The sequence below is a fragment of the Mastigoproctus giganteus genome, chromosome 11, assembly GCF_048544385.1.
Source record: "Mastigoproctus giganteus isolate SK-2022 chromosome 11, ASM4854438v1, whole genome shotgun sequence".
Classification (NCBI taxonomy): Eukaryota; Metazoa; Arthropoda; class Arachnida; order Uropygi; family Thelyphonidae; genus Mastigoproctus; species Mastigoproctus giganteus.
The window spans coordinates 110258559-110281688 of record NC_143585.1 but is presented as its reverse complement, the minus strand read 5'-3'; the positions used below and the strand labels follow the sequence as shown (position 1 = coordinate 110281688).

The 23130-nt window shown below is 39.6% G+C and overlaps 1 protein-coding gene across 3 annotated transcripts in view; it reads left to right on the top strand.

Annotated features, from left to right (window-relative positions):
* Window positions 1-23130, top strand: part of LOC150078345 (rhotekin-2-like) — a 322298-nt gene that overhangs the window by 25659 nt on the left and 273509 nt on the right. The window contains exon 1 of one of the 3 annotated variants that reach the window (XM_090385330.1): window positions 10579-11078. The exons of 1 other annotated variant lie outside the window; for it this stretch is intronic. In XM_090385330.1, the coding sequence (XP_090241456.1) occupies window positions 11019-11078 (60 nt within the window). In that variant the 5' untranslated portion in view covers window positions 10579-11018. Of the gene's footprint in view, window positions 1-10578; window positions 11079-23130 lie in introns of those variants that run through there. One more of the 3 variants, XM_090385335.1, reaches the window with a different exon arrangement.

Genomic DNA, 23130 nt, shown 5'->3' with positions numbered 1-23130 from the left:
AATCTTGAACAGTATTTCTTAGTTGGTGCGAAAAGCCTAGTAGGTTCCATGATTAATTCCTTGAATGCTTCCCATTTAGAATTTGCTGTTGGTAACATCTCAGTTGGTCCTGCTGTATAGAATTTAAAAACTATCTTAGACCACTGTAGTCACCATTATGAAAGCAAAAGCCCTTCCTTTTACCCATGATGATAGTTGCATCTTTAAGTAAATTCCACATCAATACACTGATCACTGCCTTCTAGTGGTTCCTTTTATCTGTAGATTCTTAATGCATGAATAGTCATTGCTGATAATCAGATTGAGTGTTACTCCCTCTGGTTGCCTCTCGAACATGCTGCTGTAGAAAAGTCATTCTATAAATCCACAAAAGTCTTGCTGGTGTGCAAGTGACCAATCCTCAATTTTAGTCAATATCTGGAAAGTTAAAATCTCCCATTATATAACATTCTGATTTACTGGCTTACTTTATTTCTCTTTCTGTACAGTTGTTTGTTGTACCCATCAGAATCATTAGGCCTATAAAACACTCCTACCCTCATTTTTGCTTTCTTGTTTATACTCTTGGCATGACCACCAGGTCAGTGGAGTTTAAAATAAATGGTCAGTACAAACGTTAATTGTATTTAGCAGTCACGGGCTTGAACCCTGTACCACTCAAAGAGCAAATGCTATTGCACTCTCGCTCCTGACCACTCGGTTTCGCTTCCCAGTGCTTATGTCATACCAAATTGACTCAACATTGCACTGGCACCCATGTCAACTGGATGCACTGCCATAGATTTTGTGTTTCTTAACTAACAGCATAACCCCTTCTCCCTTCCTACCCCATCTGTCCTTTCTGTACACATTGTACTCCCCCATATTCAAACTCTGATATCTCAACAATGTCTGTATTTGATGTCTTGCCCAGCACTTCAAATTCATCAAATTATTTACAATGCTCCTATCATCGTTCTTACTGTTAATTACCTTAACACAGCCGATGTATTTACTTGTTCCATGATGACTCCCAGCAATTCTTGAAATCCCTGCCACCAAGCTTTCCAGGCTGCTGCTTCTTCCAGTAGAAGCAGTGCAAGAATCACTTTCATCTCCCTACACCTCCAGCTATTCTTAATCTATTAGTCTGTGTATCCTTTCAAGCTGGCAGTTTGGTTTCTGACCCACCTAACACTGCCCTGATAGCATCAGCAAATATTCTTGCACCCTTTCTATTTAAGTATAGTAGCAGTCTCTCCTGTTAACAAGCATAAAATCCAACCCCCTTAATCTTTGCACAGTCTCTTCAGGGCTTAATTGATTGACAAGGCTCTCATCACTTACCCTCTCCTATCTTGTCTGGGCAGAAGTGCAGACACTTTCAAATTTAACCTTAACTTGCCACCTTTTTTCAACATTGACCCGTACTTTTTATGTAAGTCTGCAGATCTCCTACTGTCAATGTCATTAATACCAATGTGTACAACAATATCACTTTTGTGCCCTTAAAAGATGATCAGTGTTCTCCCCCGGCCCTATCGAATGGGCACACCACCCGGTGATTTTTAACTGACCACCTTGCTAAAATTTAAGCGATTCTCACAGTACCGTATGGTACTGACCTCGATCAATATTAATTCGAACATACTATGCGATTGAGTAAATGTGAAGGCGCCTCCGTAGCCAGGTGGGAAGGAGCAGCAGTGCACCCACCCCCAGACATAACACCCCCAGAATTTACCTTTTATCTTTTGACCATTTAAAAAGGAACTTTCCAGCCAGGTCATAAATACCCCAGCCAAGCTTGGTAAGAATGAGTTGCCCATGCTGAAATTCTTGGGGCATTATTTTTACAATATATTGTTCATCTGGAATGGTAGCCTGGAAGACCTACACAGTTTCCACAATTACCTGAACAGCTTCCACTAATCCATAAAATTCAAAATGGAAATAGAAGAAAAGAGATCCCTGCCGTTCCTAGATATTTTCCTTCACAGAAGACCCAACAGTATAGAAACTTTGGTATCCAGAACACCTACTGATACAAGTCTCATCATCCAGTACTACTTGGTTCACTCCCACTGCACGAAAATAGGAATAATGATATCATATGTACTTCAGGCCCTCAAGATATGTAGCGACCACCAGTTTCTGCCAAAAGAACTTTCAACCTATAACAACAGCTCTCAACAACGGTTGCCCCCTTCTCCACGTGATATACGAAGTAATAGGCCAGACCAAAAAAGGTCAATGAATCCAGTTTAAAAATGAAATATCTCTTACATATATGTATCCCATATGTCCCAGGCATTGGTGAAAAGATGGCAAAAGCAGCCAGAACATAAGGAGTAGCCATCTTCCTTAGCAGCTTATATTCCCTTAAACATGGACTAAATTACTAGAAGATAATCCAAGAGGACCACTATACCACATAAAGTGCTGCTGCTGTGGAGCCATATACATTGGAGAATCCTACAGGCATTTTCAGTCAAGACTTGAACACAGCATGGTAAGTCAGACATGTTGGATACAGCCTACCATGCCTTCCAATGTGACAATCTGGGAATTTGATGACTCCTTTACAACATCTGTACTCACCACAGATCAAAACTACAAAAAATCCTTTAAGGAAGCCTTTTTTATTAAGCTCTTCAGTAACCTTTTCATTAACAAACAGGAATCAAATTTTGACATCCTATATTTCAGCATTTTGAAATGACAATAGGAAAGGAAACAATTATGTTCCTTACCCTCCCTCCCCATAACACACAACAAATAATACTACCTGAGGAACATCACCGGCAACAGAATCCCCTGAAGTCTTTAGCCTGGAACCAGCTCGCTGTATTTGCCACTCATCAGTCTATCCTTCATTGCTTCGAACCATATTTTACCTGGTTCTCTTTATATAGCCCTGCATTCGGCAAGATTTTGTTGTTTATATTACAGTAAAGTCTGGTTCCTCCAAAGTGTGTGTAGCTATAACTGTCATGTTTCTATTTAATATTTAACTTGTGGTTTAACTTGACTATAGAGTTTCAAAACTTTCGTATTCTCAACATTATATTAAAGCAAGTGTATACATTCCTTAACGTAACATTAGTTGTGATTTCTTAATTAATTTCTTTGTAATTTTCACGTTGTGAAGATGTTCTTATATCCCTCCATAGCATTTATGGTCTGAAGATGGGTCTGGCAAGAATCTCGAACACCTGCTAGTGTGTATTAAATTAGTGTAGTATTGAGCTTGTATTATAAATTAGTTTAATAAAACATATTTGTTAAGAATTTCCACATGGTATAAGAGTGTTATATATATATTAATATACAGTATGTAGTATAAATTTTAATGAATCTCACCTCTACAGTTATTGCATTCCTGCAACAAGTCTTGGCAGATCTCCTGCCTGGACAATTTCATTTCTCTTGTTCACAGCTTGGTTACCTATTTGTAGCATATCTTCTATAACCTCATGTGTCTGAAATGGTTATATGCTTCTTTTTGAAAAACTTGTGCTTTCATCCATTGTATATGTGGTTATTTTCTTGTGGTTTTGCCATTTCATCTAAAATCTTGTTTTTTTTTTTTTCTTCAATGCAGAGAGACTTTGGTCTTCTGTTCTTTGGCTGGTCACAAATGTTAGTGACTCCTTTAAAACATACAAGCCACCTTTGAAAATAGCTTACATAAATAGTGTGCTGTTAGCATTAGCATATGATGCAAGAAAGCAAGCTTATACGACATTAGCCAAAAAAAACTTCCCATTTCACCCATCCATTTGATCCAAATGTTTATCTAGTTCTGCTTTAAATTTATTTAAGCTGTCAACTTTTACGACAGATTAGTATTAGTAGAGGCATATGATGCAAGAAAGCAAGCTTATGCATCCAAAAAAAAAACCAAAAAAAAACCCCATTTCACCTCGCCATTTGTTTCAAATGCCTGTCCAGCTAAGCCTTAAATTTATTTAGGCTATCAACTTCCACAACAAAAGATGGAAGTCTGTTCCACTAATCAGCTACCTGTTGGCTAAAGGCAAATTTCCACACATCTATTCTACAACTGTCTTTCCTCAATTTGAATCTGTGCCCCCTCAGGTTCTTAATCTGAGCAAGAGGAAGAATCCCATCAGCATTCATCTTGCTCAACCCATTCAAGGCCTTATACACCTCAGTCAGATCACCTCAGAGGTGCATGCTCTCCAGGCACTGCAATTTGCAGAACTTAAACCTTTTTTGGTAAGCGCACACCTTTGTTCCCCTCACCAATCTTGTTGCCCTTCTTTGTACTTGTTCTAGCAACTCTACATCCTACCTAAAATGAGGCCTCCAGACCTGTACACAGTGCTCTAGGTGTGGCCTGACCATTGTATTGGCTTGTATAACTTTAATCACCTCCCTGTCCCTGCTAGCAAAATTCCTATATATCATTGACAAGACTCCATGACCTGCCCTGGCAGCCCGTCTGCATTGCTCAGCAAACTTCATATTTGGCTGCACAATTACCCCCCTCCCCGGGTCTTTTTCACTTTCCGCTTCCCTGAGTGTAGAACCACACAGATGGTACGTTTCTCTTGGGTTATTGCTACCCATATGCAGTACTTTGCATTTGTCAATATTAAACTGCAGTTGCCATGTCTCAGCCCATTTACCCAACTTATCTAGATCCAGTTGGAGTAGCATACTGTCTTTACTGTCGTTAACACCCCTGCCAACCTTTGTATCATCTTCAAACTTGGACATTAAACCTGATATACTTTCATCAATATCATTGATAAATATACAAAACAACAATGGGCCCAACACCGAACCCTGGGGAAGTCTACTAATAACATTTGTCCACGAAGAGCAGTGCCCATTGATTACTGCTCTCTATCATCTCCCACTCAACCATCCCTTTATCCATTGTAGCAACTTACCCTTAATGCCATACCTCACCAATTTGTACAGCAGTCTTCCATGTGCAATAGTATCAAAAGCTTCCTGCAATCCAAGTATACGACGATATCAAAGTTATTATAGTATCAAAAGCTTCCTGCAATCCAAGTATACGACGATATCAAAGTTATTTTTGATGTTCAGTTCCTTTGTGGCCACATCATAGTATCCAATCAAATTGGTCAGACAAGACCTCCCCTTAACAAACCCATGCTGTCTCTTAACTATTACTGCAGTCTTGTCTAAATGATCCTGCAATGCTTCTTTAACCAGTGATTCCATTATTTTCCCCGGAACACAAGTTAAACTAACAGGTCTATAGTTAATTGTCACCTTTTAAACTCACTTTGTGAATTAGTGACACATTTGCACTCCTCCAGTCCATGGCGACCTCCCCTTAGTCCAAGGAAGCTCTCATAATTATGGCTAAGGGTTTGCTTACTTCCTTTGCTGCCTACTTTAATATAACTGGATAGATCCCATCCACCCCAGGTGCCTTTTTTATGTTTAACTTAAACAATTTCTCCTCCACTTTGCTCTCAGTTATTACAAAATCACTTAGCTCCCTGTTAGAATTTGTAAACTTCTGGCACTCCCCTCATTGAATAACTCCTCGTGTGAATGTAGATGCAAAATACTCATTCAGTTTATCAGCTACCTTAGCATGATCATCAATAGTTAACCCATCTATGTTAAGTGGTCCAATCTGATTCATCCCTTCCTTCTAGAGTTTACGTAAGCAAAGAACTCTTTGCTGTTTTTCTTTGCATCCTTTGCCAAGGATTTCTCGTAATCTGCCTTTGCCTGCCTAACCTCCTTTGTGACTTGATTACAGACTAGTTTATATCTGTCATAGGCTTCTGTGTCACCTGATACTTTACATGCATCCCATACATTTTTCTTCTCTGCCACAAGCCTCATTAGTTCATCTGACATCCATTTAGGGCTAAACTTTTACAGTATTTCTAATTTGTAATGAAAAGCCTAGTAGCCTCCAAAATCAAGTCCCCGAAGGCTTCCCATTTATAATTCAACATTGGTAACATCATTAGTTGATCCCACTGTACAGAATTTAAAAACTATCTGAGATTCCTGTAGTCACCTTTATGAAAGCAAAAACCCTTCCCTTTAACTTTGATGGTAGTTACATCTTTAAGTAATTCCCACATCAGTACACTGTGATCACTGTCACCCAGTGGTTCCTTTACCTGCAAATTCTTAATGCAGGAATAATCACTGCTAATAATCAAATCAAGAATTCAACTTGTTCGGGAGGCAACTCTCTCTTGTCTCCAGAACATGTTGCTGTAGGAAACAGTCATTCAATAAATCCAAAATTCTTGCTAGTGTGCAAGTGACCAACCACAAGTTCTAGTCAATATCTGGAAAGTTTAAATCTCCCACTATAAGACATTCTGATTTACTGGCCCACTCTATTTCTCTTCACAATTTCTCATTATACTCATCAGATTCATTAGGCCTATAATACATGCCTACTCTCATTTTTCCTTTCCCAGTGCTTATGTCACACCAAACAGACTCAACATTGCATTGTCCATCAACATCAATTGGATGCACTTCCTTAGATTTTGTGTTTCTTAACTAAGCATAACCTCTCCTCCCTTTCTGTCCTGTCTATCCTTTCTGTACACATTGTATTCCCCAAATTCCAATTCTGCACTGCTTATATCTGTTTGACACCACATCTCTGATATCCCAACAGTATCTGCCTTTGATGTCTTGACTAGCACTTCAAGCTCATCAAATTTATTAACTATACTCTTAGCATTGGTATACATGCAAGTATACATGCACCTGTTTCTTCTCTTAGTTACCCTAACACAGCCCTTGTATTTATTTGTTCCACTATGAGTCCCAGCAGTCCTGGAAATCTCCATCGCCTTGCTGCTGCTCAATTGCATTTCAATAGAAGCAGTGGAAGAATCACTTTCACCTCTGCCAGCAGCTACTGTTAATCTATTAGTCCGTGTATCCCCCAAGCTAACAGTTCTCCAACCCACCGAACTCTGCTTCGGTGATTAGCATCAGCAAATATATTTGCTTCCTTTCTATTTAAGTGTATCCCATCTTTGTAGAAGCAGTCTCTCCTCTCAACAAGCACAGACCAGGCTGAAAAAAATTCTACCCCTTGAGCCTTGCACAATCTCTTCACGGCCGAATTGATCGACAAGGCTCCCATCATACACGCCCTCCTATCATGTCTGGGGAGAATTGCAGACACTTCAACCCAACACGCAACTTTTTTTGGCCTGTACTCAACAAGTACAAATAACATTGACCTGTACTTGTTGAGTAAATCTGCAGATCTCTTACTCTTAATGCCATTAGTTCCAATGTGTACAACAGTATCACCTTTTGTGCCCTTAAAAGATATCTGCTTTACAACGTCATCAAAATTTGCCCCTGGCAGACATACCCTGGTCCTGTTCCAACTATTCTTCTTGCATAGTATATTCCCCTTCTCCCTGACGATAGTCACCAACAATAACTAGTTCCTTTGTGACCAGGGCTCTGCCTAACTGATGCATGTGGACATGTGTTTTTGTAATGGGCGGCACCCAGAACGTCAGTTCATCTCCGCCTCGTATCTCTGTGAACTTGTTCGGTTGATAGTTGACCTAACTGATGCTGTAGAAGGGCCAGAAATAAGTAGTGTATGTTTGTGTGTATTCTGTGTGTGTGTTCTGTTGGTGTGTCTGACCGCTTGGCTACCCAGAATCATCAGTCACCTGGACAGATGATTCTGGCTACTCGTCCACACCATGGGAAGGTGGGCCAGTCTCAATGGAGCTCGCACTGTCTCAATTCGAGACTCTGACCCGCCTGATGTTGGCAAAAGATGGGCCAGATTCCTCTGGGGGGCCCACTCCAGAGGAGAGAAAAAAAAATATATATATATATATAAAATAAATAAAAAAAAATAATAATAAAAAAAATAATAATAAATAAATAATAATAAATAAAATAATATAAAATAATAAAAAAAAAAAAAAAATTAGGGAATGTTACTCCCTATTGAGCAGCTCCACCAGACAAAGGAGTAGAATTATTCGTAGCCTTTTAACTAATTCTTCTTCTTGTGAAAACATTAGATGCAAACTGCTGAAGAGCAACATAAGAATTCTTGTCTCCCACCAGCAAAGTTTCATGCCCATGAGAGAGTGTAGAAACTGATGAACGATGTTCTGATGAACTGATGAACATCTCTAAAGTCATTATACAGCAGACATTCAAATAAAATTTGGCTTAAATTTTCATTTTCCCCGCATTGACAAGCTTCCGTTCTAGAAAGACCAAAACGCCATAGTTTTTCGTTAAGAGATCCATGTCCCGTTAAGAGGAAGGATGTATATAAGTCTAAAGAGAACCAAACAGGTTTCTGCTTTACACAAAAGGTCACCTCAGGGAAAAAAGTCCTAGTAACAGATCCGACAGATGACGTATCCCAGCGGGTCTGCCACAGATTTATCATTTCATTCCACAAACGATTACGTTCTTGCTTAATATCTGAATTAATATTCAGAACCAAACCCATAAATTCAGTTGATAGTTGGCCTAACTGATGCAGAAGAGTGAGCTCTGCCATTGAGCTGGGCTAGCCAGGTGGGTAAAGCGCCTGCCTGGCAACCCAAAGGTCGTGGGTTTGAATCCTGCCTCAGTCTTGGATCAAAGTATTGCAAAAACCTTGGGAGGTGCATTATGGCCACAGAAGCTGTTGCGCCAACAACTACCAAAAAAAAAAAAAAAAAGCTCAGAGTTTGATGGGCCCCTCATTAATTTCGAGGGCATCCTACACCTCAAGCTGTCATAGAATGCCGAGTTGGTGCCTAATTTCTTGACACTCTAGACACCTAGCACACACAAAGGCATCCTAGGTGCCTCCATAGCAAGGTGGGCAGGAGCAGCAGTGCGTAGCACATGCTTCTTGATTAGACCGGGTTCGAGCCCGTGACGACCAAATACAAAGGATGTGGAAAGGTCAGGGAATGACCACCGCATAACCCCGGAGCAATATGGCCTTAGTTGCTAATGCTCCTAAAAACCAAATAACAAACAAAGGCATCCTCTTTGGCTAGATCATGACCTGTTTTAGAAAGATCGGCAAACATTTCACACTTCGCACATTTTTTGAGACTGTGATGCATTGGAGTATTGCCAAAGATCTAAGTTTGTTCCAGCAATCAACCACCCGCTGGCTAAAGGAAAATTTCTGCACACCTGTTCTACAACTGTCTTTCCTCAATTTGAATTTGTCCTCTCAGGCGATTAATCTGGGCAAGAGGAAGAATCACATCAGCATTGAGCTTGCTCAAGCAATTCAAGGCCTTATACACATCAATCAGATCACCTCGCAGGTGCCTAGTCTCCAGACACTGTAATTTACCAAACTTAAGCCTTTCTTCGTAAGAGCACCCCTTTGTTCCATTCACTAATCTTGTTGCCCTTCTCTGTACTCGTTCCAACAGCTCTACATCCTTCTTAAAATGAGGCCTTCAGACTTGTGTACAGTACCCAAGGTATACTGTTGGTATACTTTCCTCAAATTTTCAACAATGCGGACAGCTTAGTTTTCTTCCAACTTGAAAGGGAACCCTGTCATTGACAGTTGTCACAAAACAGATATCACTTTGACTGTTCATAACTGGAAATCCGTACAGGGGCTCACATCTTGTGAGAGAGGGCGCCTCCGTAGCCAGGTGGGAAGGAGCAGCAGTGCGTAGTACACGCTTCTTGATTAGACCGGGGTTTGAGCCCGTCACCACCAAATACGGAGGATGCGGAAAGGTCAGGGAATGACCACCGCATATCCCAGAGCAATATGGCCTTAGTTGCTAATGCTCCTAAAAACCAAATAACAACATCACATCTTGTGAGTATGTGCTTGGCACACCCAGGGTCCTGAGCTGGATATCATCATTCTTCTCTTTCTTGATGATTCCCTTCTACTTCTGATATTCTCTCTCTCTCTCTCTCTCTCTCTCTCTCAGGGTAATTCAGAATTTTTTTTTTTTTTTTTTGGCTGGTGCAGCATAAGCCTTAGGCTTCCTTGCACTACATGGCTAATAATAATAATATATATATATATATTGCATTATGTCTTACTAGCAATATATATATAAAACTTTGTTGCTAACTCAGTTGGAAAATAAAATTCCACCAAAGAGGCATTACTTATCAATTGATCTGCCTATTAAATGAATAAGTTGGTGTTAGTTGTAGAAGTATAAATAATTTAACCGCTTGAATTTTGGAGAATAGATTAAAATTTTTTATTAAAATTTTCATTAAAATTTATTTTAGTGAAATTACGAAGAATGTAACTGTACGAAAGTAGTGTTCTTTTCGAATTTCATTTACCTTGTGCATCAGTTTTACATTTTCTGTGAGCCTACTTAGAATTATTCACTTTTAAAGTCTCTTGTGTGATGTTGTCACTTTCAGAAATGCAGTTGTCGGCTGTAGATATTACCAGACGAGATTTCCATAGTAGTATGCGATTTTTCTGTAGATATTGTAACAGGCGGGTTGGACAATTTTCTACTCTTCGTTTTCCTTTTTCGACGGTTATATCGATTTTTCTCAACAGTAACCACAGTGAAAGTTGCGCAGGTCGAGTGGTGGCCATATCTTTTGTGACAACGGTAGCGGCTGTTTAATTGCCTTTTTCGGGTTATGTGCTTCTCAGATGCCGCAGTTAAGTAAATATTTAGTTCTATGTATTTCTTGAACATTAAGAAATATAAATTGTAAGAGAGTTGCTTTAATAGTTTTATGTGGCTCTTGGCTTCCATATGGATATTGAAATTCTGTGAGCAGCGGTGTGGCAACGGAGGAATAGTTGTAATGAGTTCTGTAATGAATTCTGTAAACACTTGTACCGTGATGTGCTATCTAGTCTACTATGTTGTACATAACTGCGTCCTTAGTAAGTACAGCACAGCCCCTAGGTATCACTTTAGGTATGTTGGAAATTATTACTTACAGGGTGCTTGATTGCCAAATTTTAGGTGGGCGAATCGGATCTTTTGATTTTTTCTCTCCTTTGTTGGTATGCAAACAAGTGAGTGGTAAAGCTGATGTCTGAATCATCTCTTGGCGCGACCAGTTCGCCGTTGTGTGATCGAAACGATCCGGTGGTAAGTGAACGTTGTGTTATTTCTGACTGTATGTACATGTTTTGCTTGTTTGGTTTTTTTAATTTCATTTGGAAACTCTATAGAACTCTATAGAAAAGAATATATTTTATTATTATAATATGGATTCGGGAAAACTGTAGACTTCCTAGTGCTTTTTTGACAACAAATGATTCACACCAATTCTCGTGGCACGGTGTTGTCCTAGCGACGTATCTAACATGGCTGCCCCCAAATCGAAATCTAAGGTGTTGTTTTTGACAATGGCGCCTAAGAACTACAGAGAAGCCAGTTTCAAAGGAGTATACTAAAATTTAAGCCTTTATTAATCGCACATAATATTTTTGTAATGATAGTAATAATAATATGACATTCATGCTTCGAAAATGGCGAAGAAAAAGTAGCCATCGTATTTTTGTTTTACTACACTGCTCGACAAAATTTACAGCAAACGAGGTTTAATCGGATAGCTTGAGATGAAGCGGGACACAATTTGGGATGTGGGAGTACCATAAATTAACCATGAAATGAAGAGACAGCGAGAAACTTCGGACAGGTATAAGGGACATTTATAACATCTATAGGGATTGTATAGGAATTACCAAAAGGTCACATTACAGAAGTCGATACAAGACGCTCGAAAATATGGACACATGACATTAGTATGGCGTATGATTCCCTCCATGCGCAATATATGGGTGTCTATAAGGTTCTATGGCAACAAACCCCATTCTTCCACCAGTGCAAAACTTAGCTCACCAAGTGACCGAGGAGTTGGCAGGCGTGCAGTGCGACGCCCAGGGCCGTCCCACACCTGTTCAATCGGATTTAAGTCTATGTTCGTGCTGGCCACGTTAGTCGTTGGACAAATTCAGTTTCAAGATATTCTTCCACCACTTGAGCTCTGTGTGCAGTGGCGTTGTCGTGCATGAAAAGAAAATCTGAGCCAACCGCCTCCACCGTAAGCGCCCCTTTCTGTGATGTCTTTCGCCCCTTTCTGTCATCGTCTCCAGATGAAATAATGTCTAGAATCTGTTTGTAGGCTAAAACGGGACTCATCAGAGAACAGAACTGTACCCCGTTTGGAAGGGCTCCAAGTCACATGAACATGGTACCAGTTCTGACGAGCTCTGCTGTGGATTGGGGTATATGGGATACAAACCACAGGCTACACTTGAATTGAGCCTTCTTAAGTCCGGTTGGAAATATTTTCACCTGTGGCCGCAGCAACCTCAAGAGACAGTTGATGACAGGACATCGTAAGGTTCCGTCTTACTATTAGAGCCAGATAACGGCCTGTTCTTGTTGATGTAGCCCTCGGGCGAACTTCGCCAGCTCCTCTTGTAATGGTTCCTATCTTCTGAAACTGCTTCCACAGTGCTGAAACGACACATTAAGCAGCGTGATAGTTGCGACTGCCTGTCTTCAAGTCACCTAACGGCCGCCATCTCAAAGAATCATATTAACGATGATGACTTGCCATTCTGAGTACTGGAGATGTGGCTATCCCACTGAGCTTTCCAGGAAAAAAAAAAAAAAACCGGAATGAAGTAATGTGGTCGCAACCCTGTATTTTTATAGACATGAATAATTTGCACCACGTACAGCTCTATAAGGTGGTAGATCGATTTCTATTGGATACTGGGAATTTACATTCCAGGATGCCTATTATATCAAATATTTCCCTTCGTCGTCATTGTTCACAATAAAATATTGATGAAAAATTTTTGTTCTGTTAATTTTGTCGTACAGTGTACTTCAGCCTCCATTGTGCAGTCATGGCTACGTTTAATTCATTCATATCATTCAAGTATTAAGTTACTGTGTATTTGCAACGCATAAATCATTCATTATGCGAGACAGTTCAGTACCAGTTCACAATATTAATAGCACAGTAGGATGTATTATTTTTAGGAAGATTCGATTTCGGAAATCATATCTCACTATTTATACGTCATTAAAAATATTGGACAGTGGCAACATGCTTACTGGAGGCAGCATTCGAATCCGTTACTGGTATTTTTTTTTTTTTTTTTTTAGACATGTACGTTACCCACACAACTAATCCAGCAGTACGGGTTTAATAATTTGGCTTTAAAAAAGAAAAAAAAAAAAAAACACGGAATTGATGCCGAATTTAAAGTTGTTTTTTCTGTACGTGTATTCCAAATTTGCATATTCTATTTTTACGATAAGAAAACAGTATACCAGACTCTTTGGCTGCATTACCGAGTCGTTCCAGTTCTAAAGCTTTAAAACGCTACATCGGCTGCTGAATATAGGACCATTTCTCAAATGCTTGGAGAAGTGCACCTTCAAGGTTTTTGTCCATCATATCCTTTCCGAGCGGCTTCAACATACACAATATGCATTACCACGAAGATCACCAAACACTTGTCTGCAGGCACTGACTCTGAAAACCCTTTATGCCTGGGAACAAAACTGAGTTCTCTGTTGTTTTCCCAGATCTGAAAGCTACCTTTGACTCTGTAAAGATTGATCCACTCATACGCCTCTAAAAATTACTACGGTTTTGCAGGTAACATTTCTGTTCCATCAGAAACCTGCTCGCCAGGAGATTCTGACTTCAGTATACTAATCAGTTTCACCAATCAAGTGGAATTCGGCCCCCCAAGGGGCATCGTTGTCGGAACTGCCGTTTTCTGCAATATTTCTACCGCCCATGAACGTGTGTATTACTTGTTGTTAGTGTATGCCTATGATATCATGTTATCCCCCGAGCCCTGCTACCACTTCAACAGGCACTGCATATGTCTTATCGCACTGTACTCTTCTGCGAATATTTGGCGCACAATAGCTTTAGATGCTGATGCTCCATAAAACTCCTAATTAACAACCGACCTGCGAATATGGTCACTTCTTTAGGCTCAGACCGAATCCTGAAAAATCGAAATATATCGTCCCACCTAAAGCACAAGCAGACAATCTCTGGCGTCCTCTCTGTGGTCCACCCTCTGTTTCAAGGCACGTTCTTGCTTCCGCTCATTTAGTCAGATTCTTAGGGATTTTAATGGACTAAAAATTGACCTACAAAAAACAGATCAAGCAACTGCCCTGAAAGTCGCCACGGGCGTTCTGGACATGAAACGACATCATATCAAAGTAAAGAAACAATCAGAGATTTCCTCATTTGTTATTTCAGCTCCATCCTGGGATATGCTGTTGACAAAATGGGTTAGCCCACAAAATGGACCGACCCATTTTGTGACCCAGAATTCTTGATCTTAAAATTCTCACGCTTGTGCCCACCCGTCTTATACCCAATCCAAATCACAGCTCTGCAAAAACCTCCGCTAAATTCTATTTCAGCACTTAGCATTTTGGGTGGGGACTCACAGTGGGATTAGATCTTGCTCCGCAGTTCACGACTCCATCAACATTTGGGATATCGTGGGCTGGAAGATTCCAAGCGAGTTTTCAGACTTCTCATTGCTCTGCTTAAACCTGCAGAAGCTCTCGACCTTAAAGAGGCGCTTTTCCAATATTATCATCCAGTGCACTGAATTAATCCGGTATTGATTTTGATTAGTGATCCAAGGTTGTGGTTGTTGATGTTGTTTTTGGTTTTTAGGAGCATTAGCAACTAAGGCCATATTGATCCGGTGCGGTGGTCATTCCCTGACCTTTCCGCATCCTCCGTATTTGGTGGTGACAGGCTCGAACCCCGGTCTAATCAAGAAGCGTGTGATACGCACTGTTGCTCCTTCCCACCTGGCTACGGAGGCGCCAGTGATCCAAGGATAGCCTACAGAAACGATAAGTGCAAATCCCTGTTCATGTATCTGCAACATGCTTGTAACTGATGCTGCAATTAATATTGGCTCCTTGATTAGAGGTCTTTATGTTATTACGAGAGGTGGATTAGTTCACATTGTATTAACTTTAATTCATTATTGCAGTATGTTAATTATTATGCTTTACGGCAAAAGTTGTAATAAGTTGTGGGTAATTTTATTGATATCCCTAATAAGACTGTTAGATTTAGTTGCCTGTAGCGGGAAGTCGCATCCTGTACAATTTTTTTTTTTTTGGTGAATAAAGAAATTTATTATTATAAGTTTTTGTTAGTTAGTGTGAGATTATGAAAAATAAAAACAGGCGAGATATATTATCTTGCCTCTTTTATGAATATGTAGTAAACTGGTTGTAACCTCGGTTTTCTTGTTATCTGATGTTCTGATCAACCAGATTTAAGTTCGCCTAAGTTCTTTGCCCAAACTCTGAACTCTTCAAGCTATGGAAAGATATATAATTATTGCCCAAGTAGTGAAAATGTCATTCTGTACTTTATTAGAACTGAAAACCAATAAAAGCATTGTACTTTCTCCATTCTTCCATTGGACTTTCTCCAGTCCAACTTTCCTAACAGTGAGGTAATTTTCCTTGGTGATTTTAATGTTCACAACTCCAGCTGGCTTCCGTTTTCTAGTCACATCGACCCAGCTGGTCGAGTTGATGAGGCTTTTGTAATTATTAATGACCATGCACAGATTGTTCATTTACTTACAAGCATACCAGACAATCCTAATCATACAGCCAACACGCTTGATCTTTTTCTCACAAACAACCCTTCTAAGTACACGGTCCTTTAGGCACTTCAGATCACAACTTGGTGATTGTGTCTTCTCCAATGGAGCCTTTATCTCATGGTCATTCCCAACCTCGTGTTGTTTGGCATTACAAGAATGCAAAATGGGATGACCTGCGAGATTTCTTTTCTTTGGTCGGATTACTGTTTCAAAACTTCTGATGTCAACGTTTCCTCAGATCGTGTCAGTGAAATTATTCTTGCAGGAATGGAATCCTTTATCCCACACTCCACTTTAAAATCTCGTCCTTTGTCTAAACCTTGGTTTTCCAATAAATGTGCTAAGGCTGTTCAAGAGAAGAATGTTGCTTATCGTAATTGGCTTGTTTCTAATTCTTCAGTTTCATTTTCTGCCTACACCAAAGCTCGCAACAATTGTAAAGCAGTTATTAATCAGTCCAAACTAGAGTTTGAACAGGCTGAGAGTAGAAAACTTGCTTCTTGCCCTAATGGTAGCCGAGCATTCTGGTTCCTTGCAAAGCTATTGGTCGCAACTTTTGCCCATCTCTGCGCCCACCTCTGTCCAAACCAGATGGTTCTGTTGTCACTTCATCCAAGAATAAAGCTGACCTGCAAGCATCCCATTTTTCTTCCAACTCATATATTAATGATCTTGGTAAAACACCTCCCACCATTCCCAACACGATCCATTCAATGCCTCCTGTGGTCTTCCGTCAAAAGGATTTCAGAAGGATTTTGACGAATCGTGATGCTAAGAAAGCTCCAGGTCCTGATGGTATTTCTCCACTTGTTCTCAAAACCTATGCTCCTGAACTTACTCCTATTATTTGCCGCCTTTTTTCACTTTCTTATTCCAAAGGTGTTTTTCCTTCTTCTTGGAAATTTGCTCATATCCAGCCAGTTCCTAAAAAGGGTGACAAATCCCTCCCATCCAATTATCATCCCATTCCAATTACTTCTACTCTTTCTAAAGCAATGGAGAAATCAATTAACCGCCAACTCTTAAACTATCTAGAAACCTTCCGTCTGATCAACGATCGCCAGTATGTATTCCGTCAGTGTCGATCCACTAGTGATGTTCTGGCTTATGTTACCCATTTATGGACTAATTCAATGGAAAGGTTCGGTGAAACACAAGTAGTTGCTCTTGACATCTCAAAGGCTTTCGATTGTGTTTGGCATAAAGGTCTTCTAAACAAGCTTCCATCTTATGGTTTGCCAACTGTTTTTAGTAATTGGTTATCCAGTTTTCTCTCTGATCGCTCACTGAGGGTGATGGTAGAAGGCTCTCTGTCTTCTTACTTCTCCACTAATGCCGGTGTCCCCCAAGGTTCAATTCTTTCCCCCACTCTTCCTCTTGTATATTAATGACCTTCCATTGACTGGAAATCCTATCCCTAGTTTTGCCGATGATAGCACATTGCATTCCACTTTCCATTTTGAGAAACCTTGCCCTGTTCAATCAGCTTCAACTTCTCGAAAATCTGCTAACAATTCCTTAAATGCCGATGTTCAGGTAATTCTCCAGTGGGGCAAAGACAACTTAGTTGATTTCAACCCTTCTGAAACTCAAGCCTTGTCTTATATCTCGCAAAACGGATTCTTCTGCTCCTATGCTTATCTTTAGTGACACTCCGATTTCTAGGCAAAATGATATATCTCTTTTGGGGATTACCCTGACTTGTAATCTCTATTGGCACAAGCACATTACAAATATTGCTTCTTCTGCATCTAAAAAACTTTGTTTTCTCTTTCGCTCTCGGCGTTACTTTTCTTCCAAACAGCTGCTCACTCTGTGTAAATCGCAAATCCGTCCTGTCATGGAATATTGTTCCCACATTGGGGTGGTGTCCCCAAAACCTCTCTCAGGCTTCTTTATTCAGAAGAGGGCAGTTAGGTTAATTAATGATTCATCTCTAACAGAGTCTCTCCACATGCTGTCTCATAGATGTATTGTTTCTGCTGCATGCCTCTTCTACAGATACTTCCATGAGCACTGTTCTTCTGAATTGGCTTCTATAATTCCCGCTCTCTCTTTCAAAACAGTCCGAACACGGTGCCGCCACCAGCCATCATCCATTTACTGTCTAACTTCAAACTCACAGAACCAACTTTTCATCTTCCTCGTTTATTCATTCAACTGCCGTTTTCTGGAACAACCTTCCTTCATACGTATTTCCTGAAAATTAGTCTACATAAGTTCAAGTCCAGTGTCAACAAATATCTTCTTTCGTCTTCTCAACCTCCAACCCAAGTACTAAGTACTATAGGTTCTAATACCTCTGGTGATTGGGGTTTACAAAAAAAAAAAAAAATACATCTCATATTGTGAAGTGGATCACAACGAGTTGCTTCACCCTGAACTTTTGAATTAATAGTACTTTCTTATAAAGAGAAAGATTGTTATTTATTTAAAGTGAGTGTCATTACTCACGTCTCAGGGATTATTATCCTTTCATTTGTGAGTAACTAGCACCCTCGTTGTAAGAGCTGGCAACCCAGTTGTGATAAGTTTCCACAATATAATAGATGCCAAAGGGTGTAGATGAATTGCTTCACAATGAGACGTAATGATGTTTTCTATGCGCAATTTCGCTTTCCCGCTTTAGCTATGTACCAAATGATCCATTTGTACTATAATTCAGCTTTTTAATTCTCCAGCAGCCTAATAGGATAGTATTAAACGCTGCTTTTATACAGTGTTACTTTTTCATTCAATGTCGCAGTTGGTATGCAATATTACAAGCCTCGAGAGACGTGTTGCTTGACACAAGATGAATGCCATCTCGTATTTACGCGTTGTGCAACGTCTGGCAATTTAGTCCAAAAATGTCATCACATTGGAAATGTATGCCGGAGTGTGTGCATGCGCAGCGTTTCTGATAAATGAAATAAGCTAGAAAAGAAAACGAGTTTTGGATGAGTGAATCTGTTAGCTGACGTCACGAAATTGACCTGTTAAATGAAATACGATTAAATAATTGTCTATTATTTACGAATTATACTAAAGGGTGTCCCAGAATCTATTTTAATCACCGCATCCATTTTTAATTATGTCTTGAATCATAATTAAAAATGGATGCGGCGAATGCTGCTTTTCGATGCTCTTGTCTCGGAGAATAATCTGCTCAAAGACGTTTTGGGAATTTTGCATTCGTGGTACTTCTCGAAGTGCCACGAATGCAAAATTCCCAAATTCATTAGTGGCACTTCTCGAAGGTTAACTGCGTGGTTTATCCTAATGGATGCTATTTTCCCAAACTTTTGTAACAAGTATGCATTGGCTCGCGATCTGGATTTAGGCTGTGAAATTCTGTGGCGACCTCTCTCTCTCTCTCTCTCTCTCTCTCTCTCTCTCTCTCTCTCTCTCTCTCTCTCTGACTCCGATTTCCTACGAGAAGTATTATCTGGATTCGTTCTTCCTTACTCAAAGAAAACTTGGGGCTGCAAAATGAAAATATATGAATTAGTTACTTTTCCATATGGTTCCAGACTTATGGGACACCAGAATGTTAGCAGTCGATTTTGAGCCCTTACTGAATATGACAAGGCCAAAAATAAGCAAGGGTTTTGTAAGCAAAACAACCATACTTGTACACATCGTGAAGAGCCGGTCCACTTTTCCTGATCACTTTGGAATGCACACCCTGTGAAAATATGTTCTTAAACCTTTATTTATTTATTATTATTATTATTTTGAATCGCTGGAGTACTGATGGCTGTGTTAGTTGATGCCAACTAACGAGTGGACAACTCATGGCATGCAGGCAACTTGTGACCCCTCTCCCAGTGTGAAAATAAAATAAGGTAAAAGACGTTATTTTTACATAAAATAGCTGAAATATAAAATAATATAATGTTACAACATTTCGGTTTTTGAAAATGCAAAAAAAAAAAAAAAAAAAAAAAAAAACGAGTACACTATACAACCGATTGAAAAATCAGCAGTGAAGCTAAACAACAGCAAGGTTTTCCAAGTGGGTGTGTCCAGTCACGTCTGAAAGGGTGTCATCAAATTTATATCAACACATTATTTTCCTTTCATTGAATATATTGATATAATTGATTGATTAATACATTTATTTCCTCACGTTCTTCATACTTGGAGTGCAGTTAACTATGGACATATTTGTTCTTTGAAAGCTAATTATGACTGACGCAGTTTCTTTCAGAATAGTCTTGGTTAAGCGTTGCCGAATAACCTGTATCATCCCTCGCCCTTAATCTTGTTTACATGTCTTTAGCCCGAAACAAAGGAAGTTACCTACCGTTGCATTACCGTCAACTTAAAATTAAGGTAATAGACAACAAGGTGGGACGGCAAATTATTTTTGTCACTTGTATAAATTTTTGGCACGTTTGCGTCAAAAAAAGTTTGAGATGCACTGACATACAGTTTAAGTTGCACTTTTATTGGAAACTGATTAAAGTATTAATCAGTTTCCGATCAAGTATAAGCATGATGGGACACTGATTTTACGGCTCATATTTATTACCTTTTGATGTGAATTTAGCGCAGGGAAGTAAGGGCGCTAGTGAGCTTCTCACCACATCGATTCTATGAGGAGGAATATTTCTTATTTAAAATGTACAGGATTGTTAAAATTAAAGTATCCCTATCTAGAGGGCTCTGAAGCGAGTTCTAAGGTTCGTACTGAAGAGAAATTTGGACAACAGGTACAATAAAGAATGCGCTTGCCATTTATTAGGAAAAAAATATTAGTTACCAAATATGCTACTATATGGCGCTGTGCCACAGTTGTTCAATGTGTCCTCCATTTTGGTCAACAACAGTTTCTATTCGAAGAACAGCATTTTATACAGCAGAATGTACCATGTCAACTGGAATAGCCAGCACACGACGTCTAATGCTGTCCTTCAGATCTGCCAGAGTTTGACATCCTTCCCGATACACCTGGTTCTTCAAAAAACCCTACAACCAAAGTCGCATGGGGTGTGGTCCGGTGATCGGGGTGGCCAAGATGTTTGGAAACAACGGCTGATGACCAGTTCGTCTATAAGGTGTTGCCTTAGCAATCTTTGGACACAACGGTGGATGTGGGTGGCGCACCATCTTGCATGAATATGCTATCCTGAAGGCACCCACGTTGTTGGAGCTCTGATATTGCGAAATTTGACATTTCATATTATCGCTGTCCAGTGACGGAACAGGTGTGGGGTCCAGTCGGTGTTACCTGTTCAAAAAAATATGGCCCAATCATGTGGCCGTAAATCCACACCACGCTGTCACTTTTGGAGAATGCAACGGGACCTCTTGGATAACTCGAGGGTTTTCTGTTGCCCAAATGCGACAGTTGTGCGTATTCACTTGTCCATTTAAGCAGAAGTGTGCTTCATCACTCCAAAGGATGTTCCACGGCCAAGTTATATCCACTGTCATTCGCGCTAAAAACTGAAGTGCGTATGTGAAACGAATACCTGCATCACCATGCTTTAGCTGCTGTAGCATGTGCATCTTGTAAGGATAGTACCCCAACATCTGACCCATTACTAGCCTTACAGTGGAATACGGCATGTCCACTTCACGAGAAACAGCTGGCACACTTGCGTTACCGCATGGAGATTGACTTCATAAATCCACGACAGCCATAGCCACATCTTCAACACGAGAGGAGTCCACTCGTTTTCGACCTCTACCTGGTTGAATGTGTGGACATGTGTTTTTGTAATGGGCACCTAGGACGTTAGTTCATCTCCGCCTCGTATCTCTGTGAAGAACAGTACCACTGTAGAAGGGCCAGAAATACGTAGTGTATGTTTGTGTGTATTCTGTTGTTGTGTCTGACCGCTTGGCTACCCAGAATCATCAGTCACCTGGACAGATGATTCTGGGTACTCGTCCACACCACGGGAAGGTGGGCCAGTCTCAATGGAGCTAGCACTGTCTCAATTCGAGACTCTGACCCACCTGATGTTGGCAAAAGATGGGCCAGATTCCTCTGGGGTCCCACTCCAGAGGAGAGAAAAAAAAAAAAAAAAAAAGAATTTCCCCGTGGTGTTAAAAAAAAAAAAAAAAAATATATATATATATATACACACACACACACACACACATATATATATATATATATATATACACACACACATATATAAAATAAATAAATAAAAAATATATATATATACATATACATATATAAAAATAAATAAAAAAAATATATATATACATATACATATATAAAAATAAATAAATAAAAAAAATATATATATACATATACATATATAAAAAAATAAAATAAATAATAATAATAATTAATAATAATAATAAATAAATAATAATAAATAAAATAATATAAAATAATAATAAAAAAAAATTTAGGCAATGTTGCTCCCTATTGAGCAGCTCCACCAGACAAAGGAGTAGAATTATTCGTAGCCTTTTAACTAATTCTTCTTCTTGTGAAAACATCAGATGCAAACTGCTGAAGAGCAACATAAGAATTCTTGTCTCCCACCAGCAAAGTTTCATGCCCATGAGAGAGTGTAGAAACTGATGAACGAAGAACATCTCTAAAGTCATTATACAGCGGACATTCAAATAAAATGTGGCTCCAATTTTCATTTTCCCCGCATTGACAAGCTTCCGTTCTAGAAAGACCAAAACGACAGTTTTTCGTTAAGAGATCCATGTCCCGTTAAGAGGAAGGATGTATATAAGTTTAAAGAGAACCAAGCAGGTTTCTGCTTTACACAAAAGGTCACCTTAGGGAAAAAAGACCTAGTAACAGATCCGACAGATGACGTATCCCAGCGGGTCTGCCCCAGATTTATCATTTCATTCCACAAACGATTACGTTCTTGCTTAATATCTGAATTAATATTCAGAACCAAACCCATAAATTCAGTTGATAGTTGGTTTTTTATCCTATAACAAAGACCTCTGTAAGCTACGTGAAGGTCCAATGGCAATACACCTGCAGTGCAGAAGTTGAAATAGTTCGACAAGCTCTTAACATACATAATAATATTGTGCGTTGCATAGTAGCCAACTTCAATCGAAATTTAACAGTTCTAAGCCTGTGAAACCATACACCTGCAGCATAAGTAGCCATAGGAAGGAATACGGCGTTATAATAGATTCTCATGGTACGTCTAGAAAGGCCCCAGTCTGAACGAGAAATTTTTACAATAGCACCAGTGAATCTTCTGATCTTTGTTGTTACATTATTTAAATGAGAGACAAAATTAAGCTTTGAGTCGATTGTAATCCTAAGTAATTTAGTTTCAGAGACAAGTGGAATCCTGTTATTATTAATCTTCACTAAAGGGGGTCGTTGAGGGTTTAAATGTGATCCAAAGATCATCATTTTAGTCTTGGACGAACTTATTGTCAATTTATTATCCACTGTCCATTGGAATAAATTTTCACTCTTCCACATACAGTGGAATACGGCATTTCCACTTCACGAGAAACAGCTGGCACACTTGCGCTACCGCATGGAGATTGACTTCATAAATCCACGACAG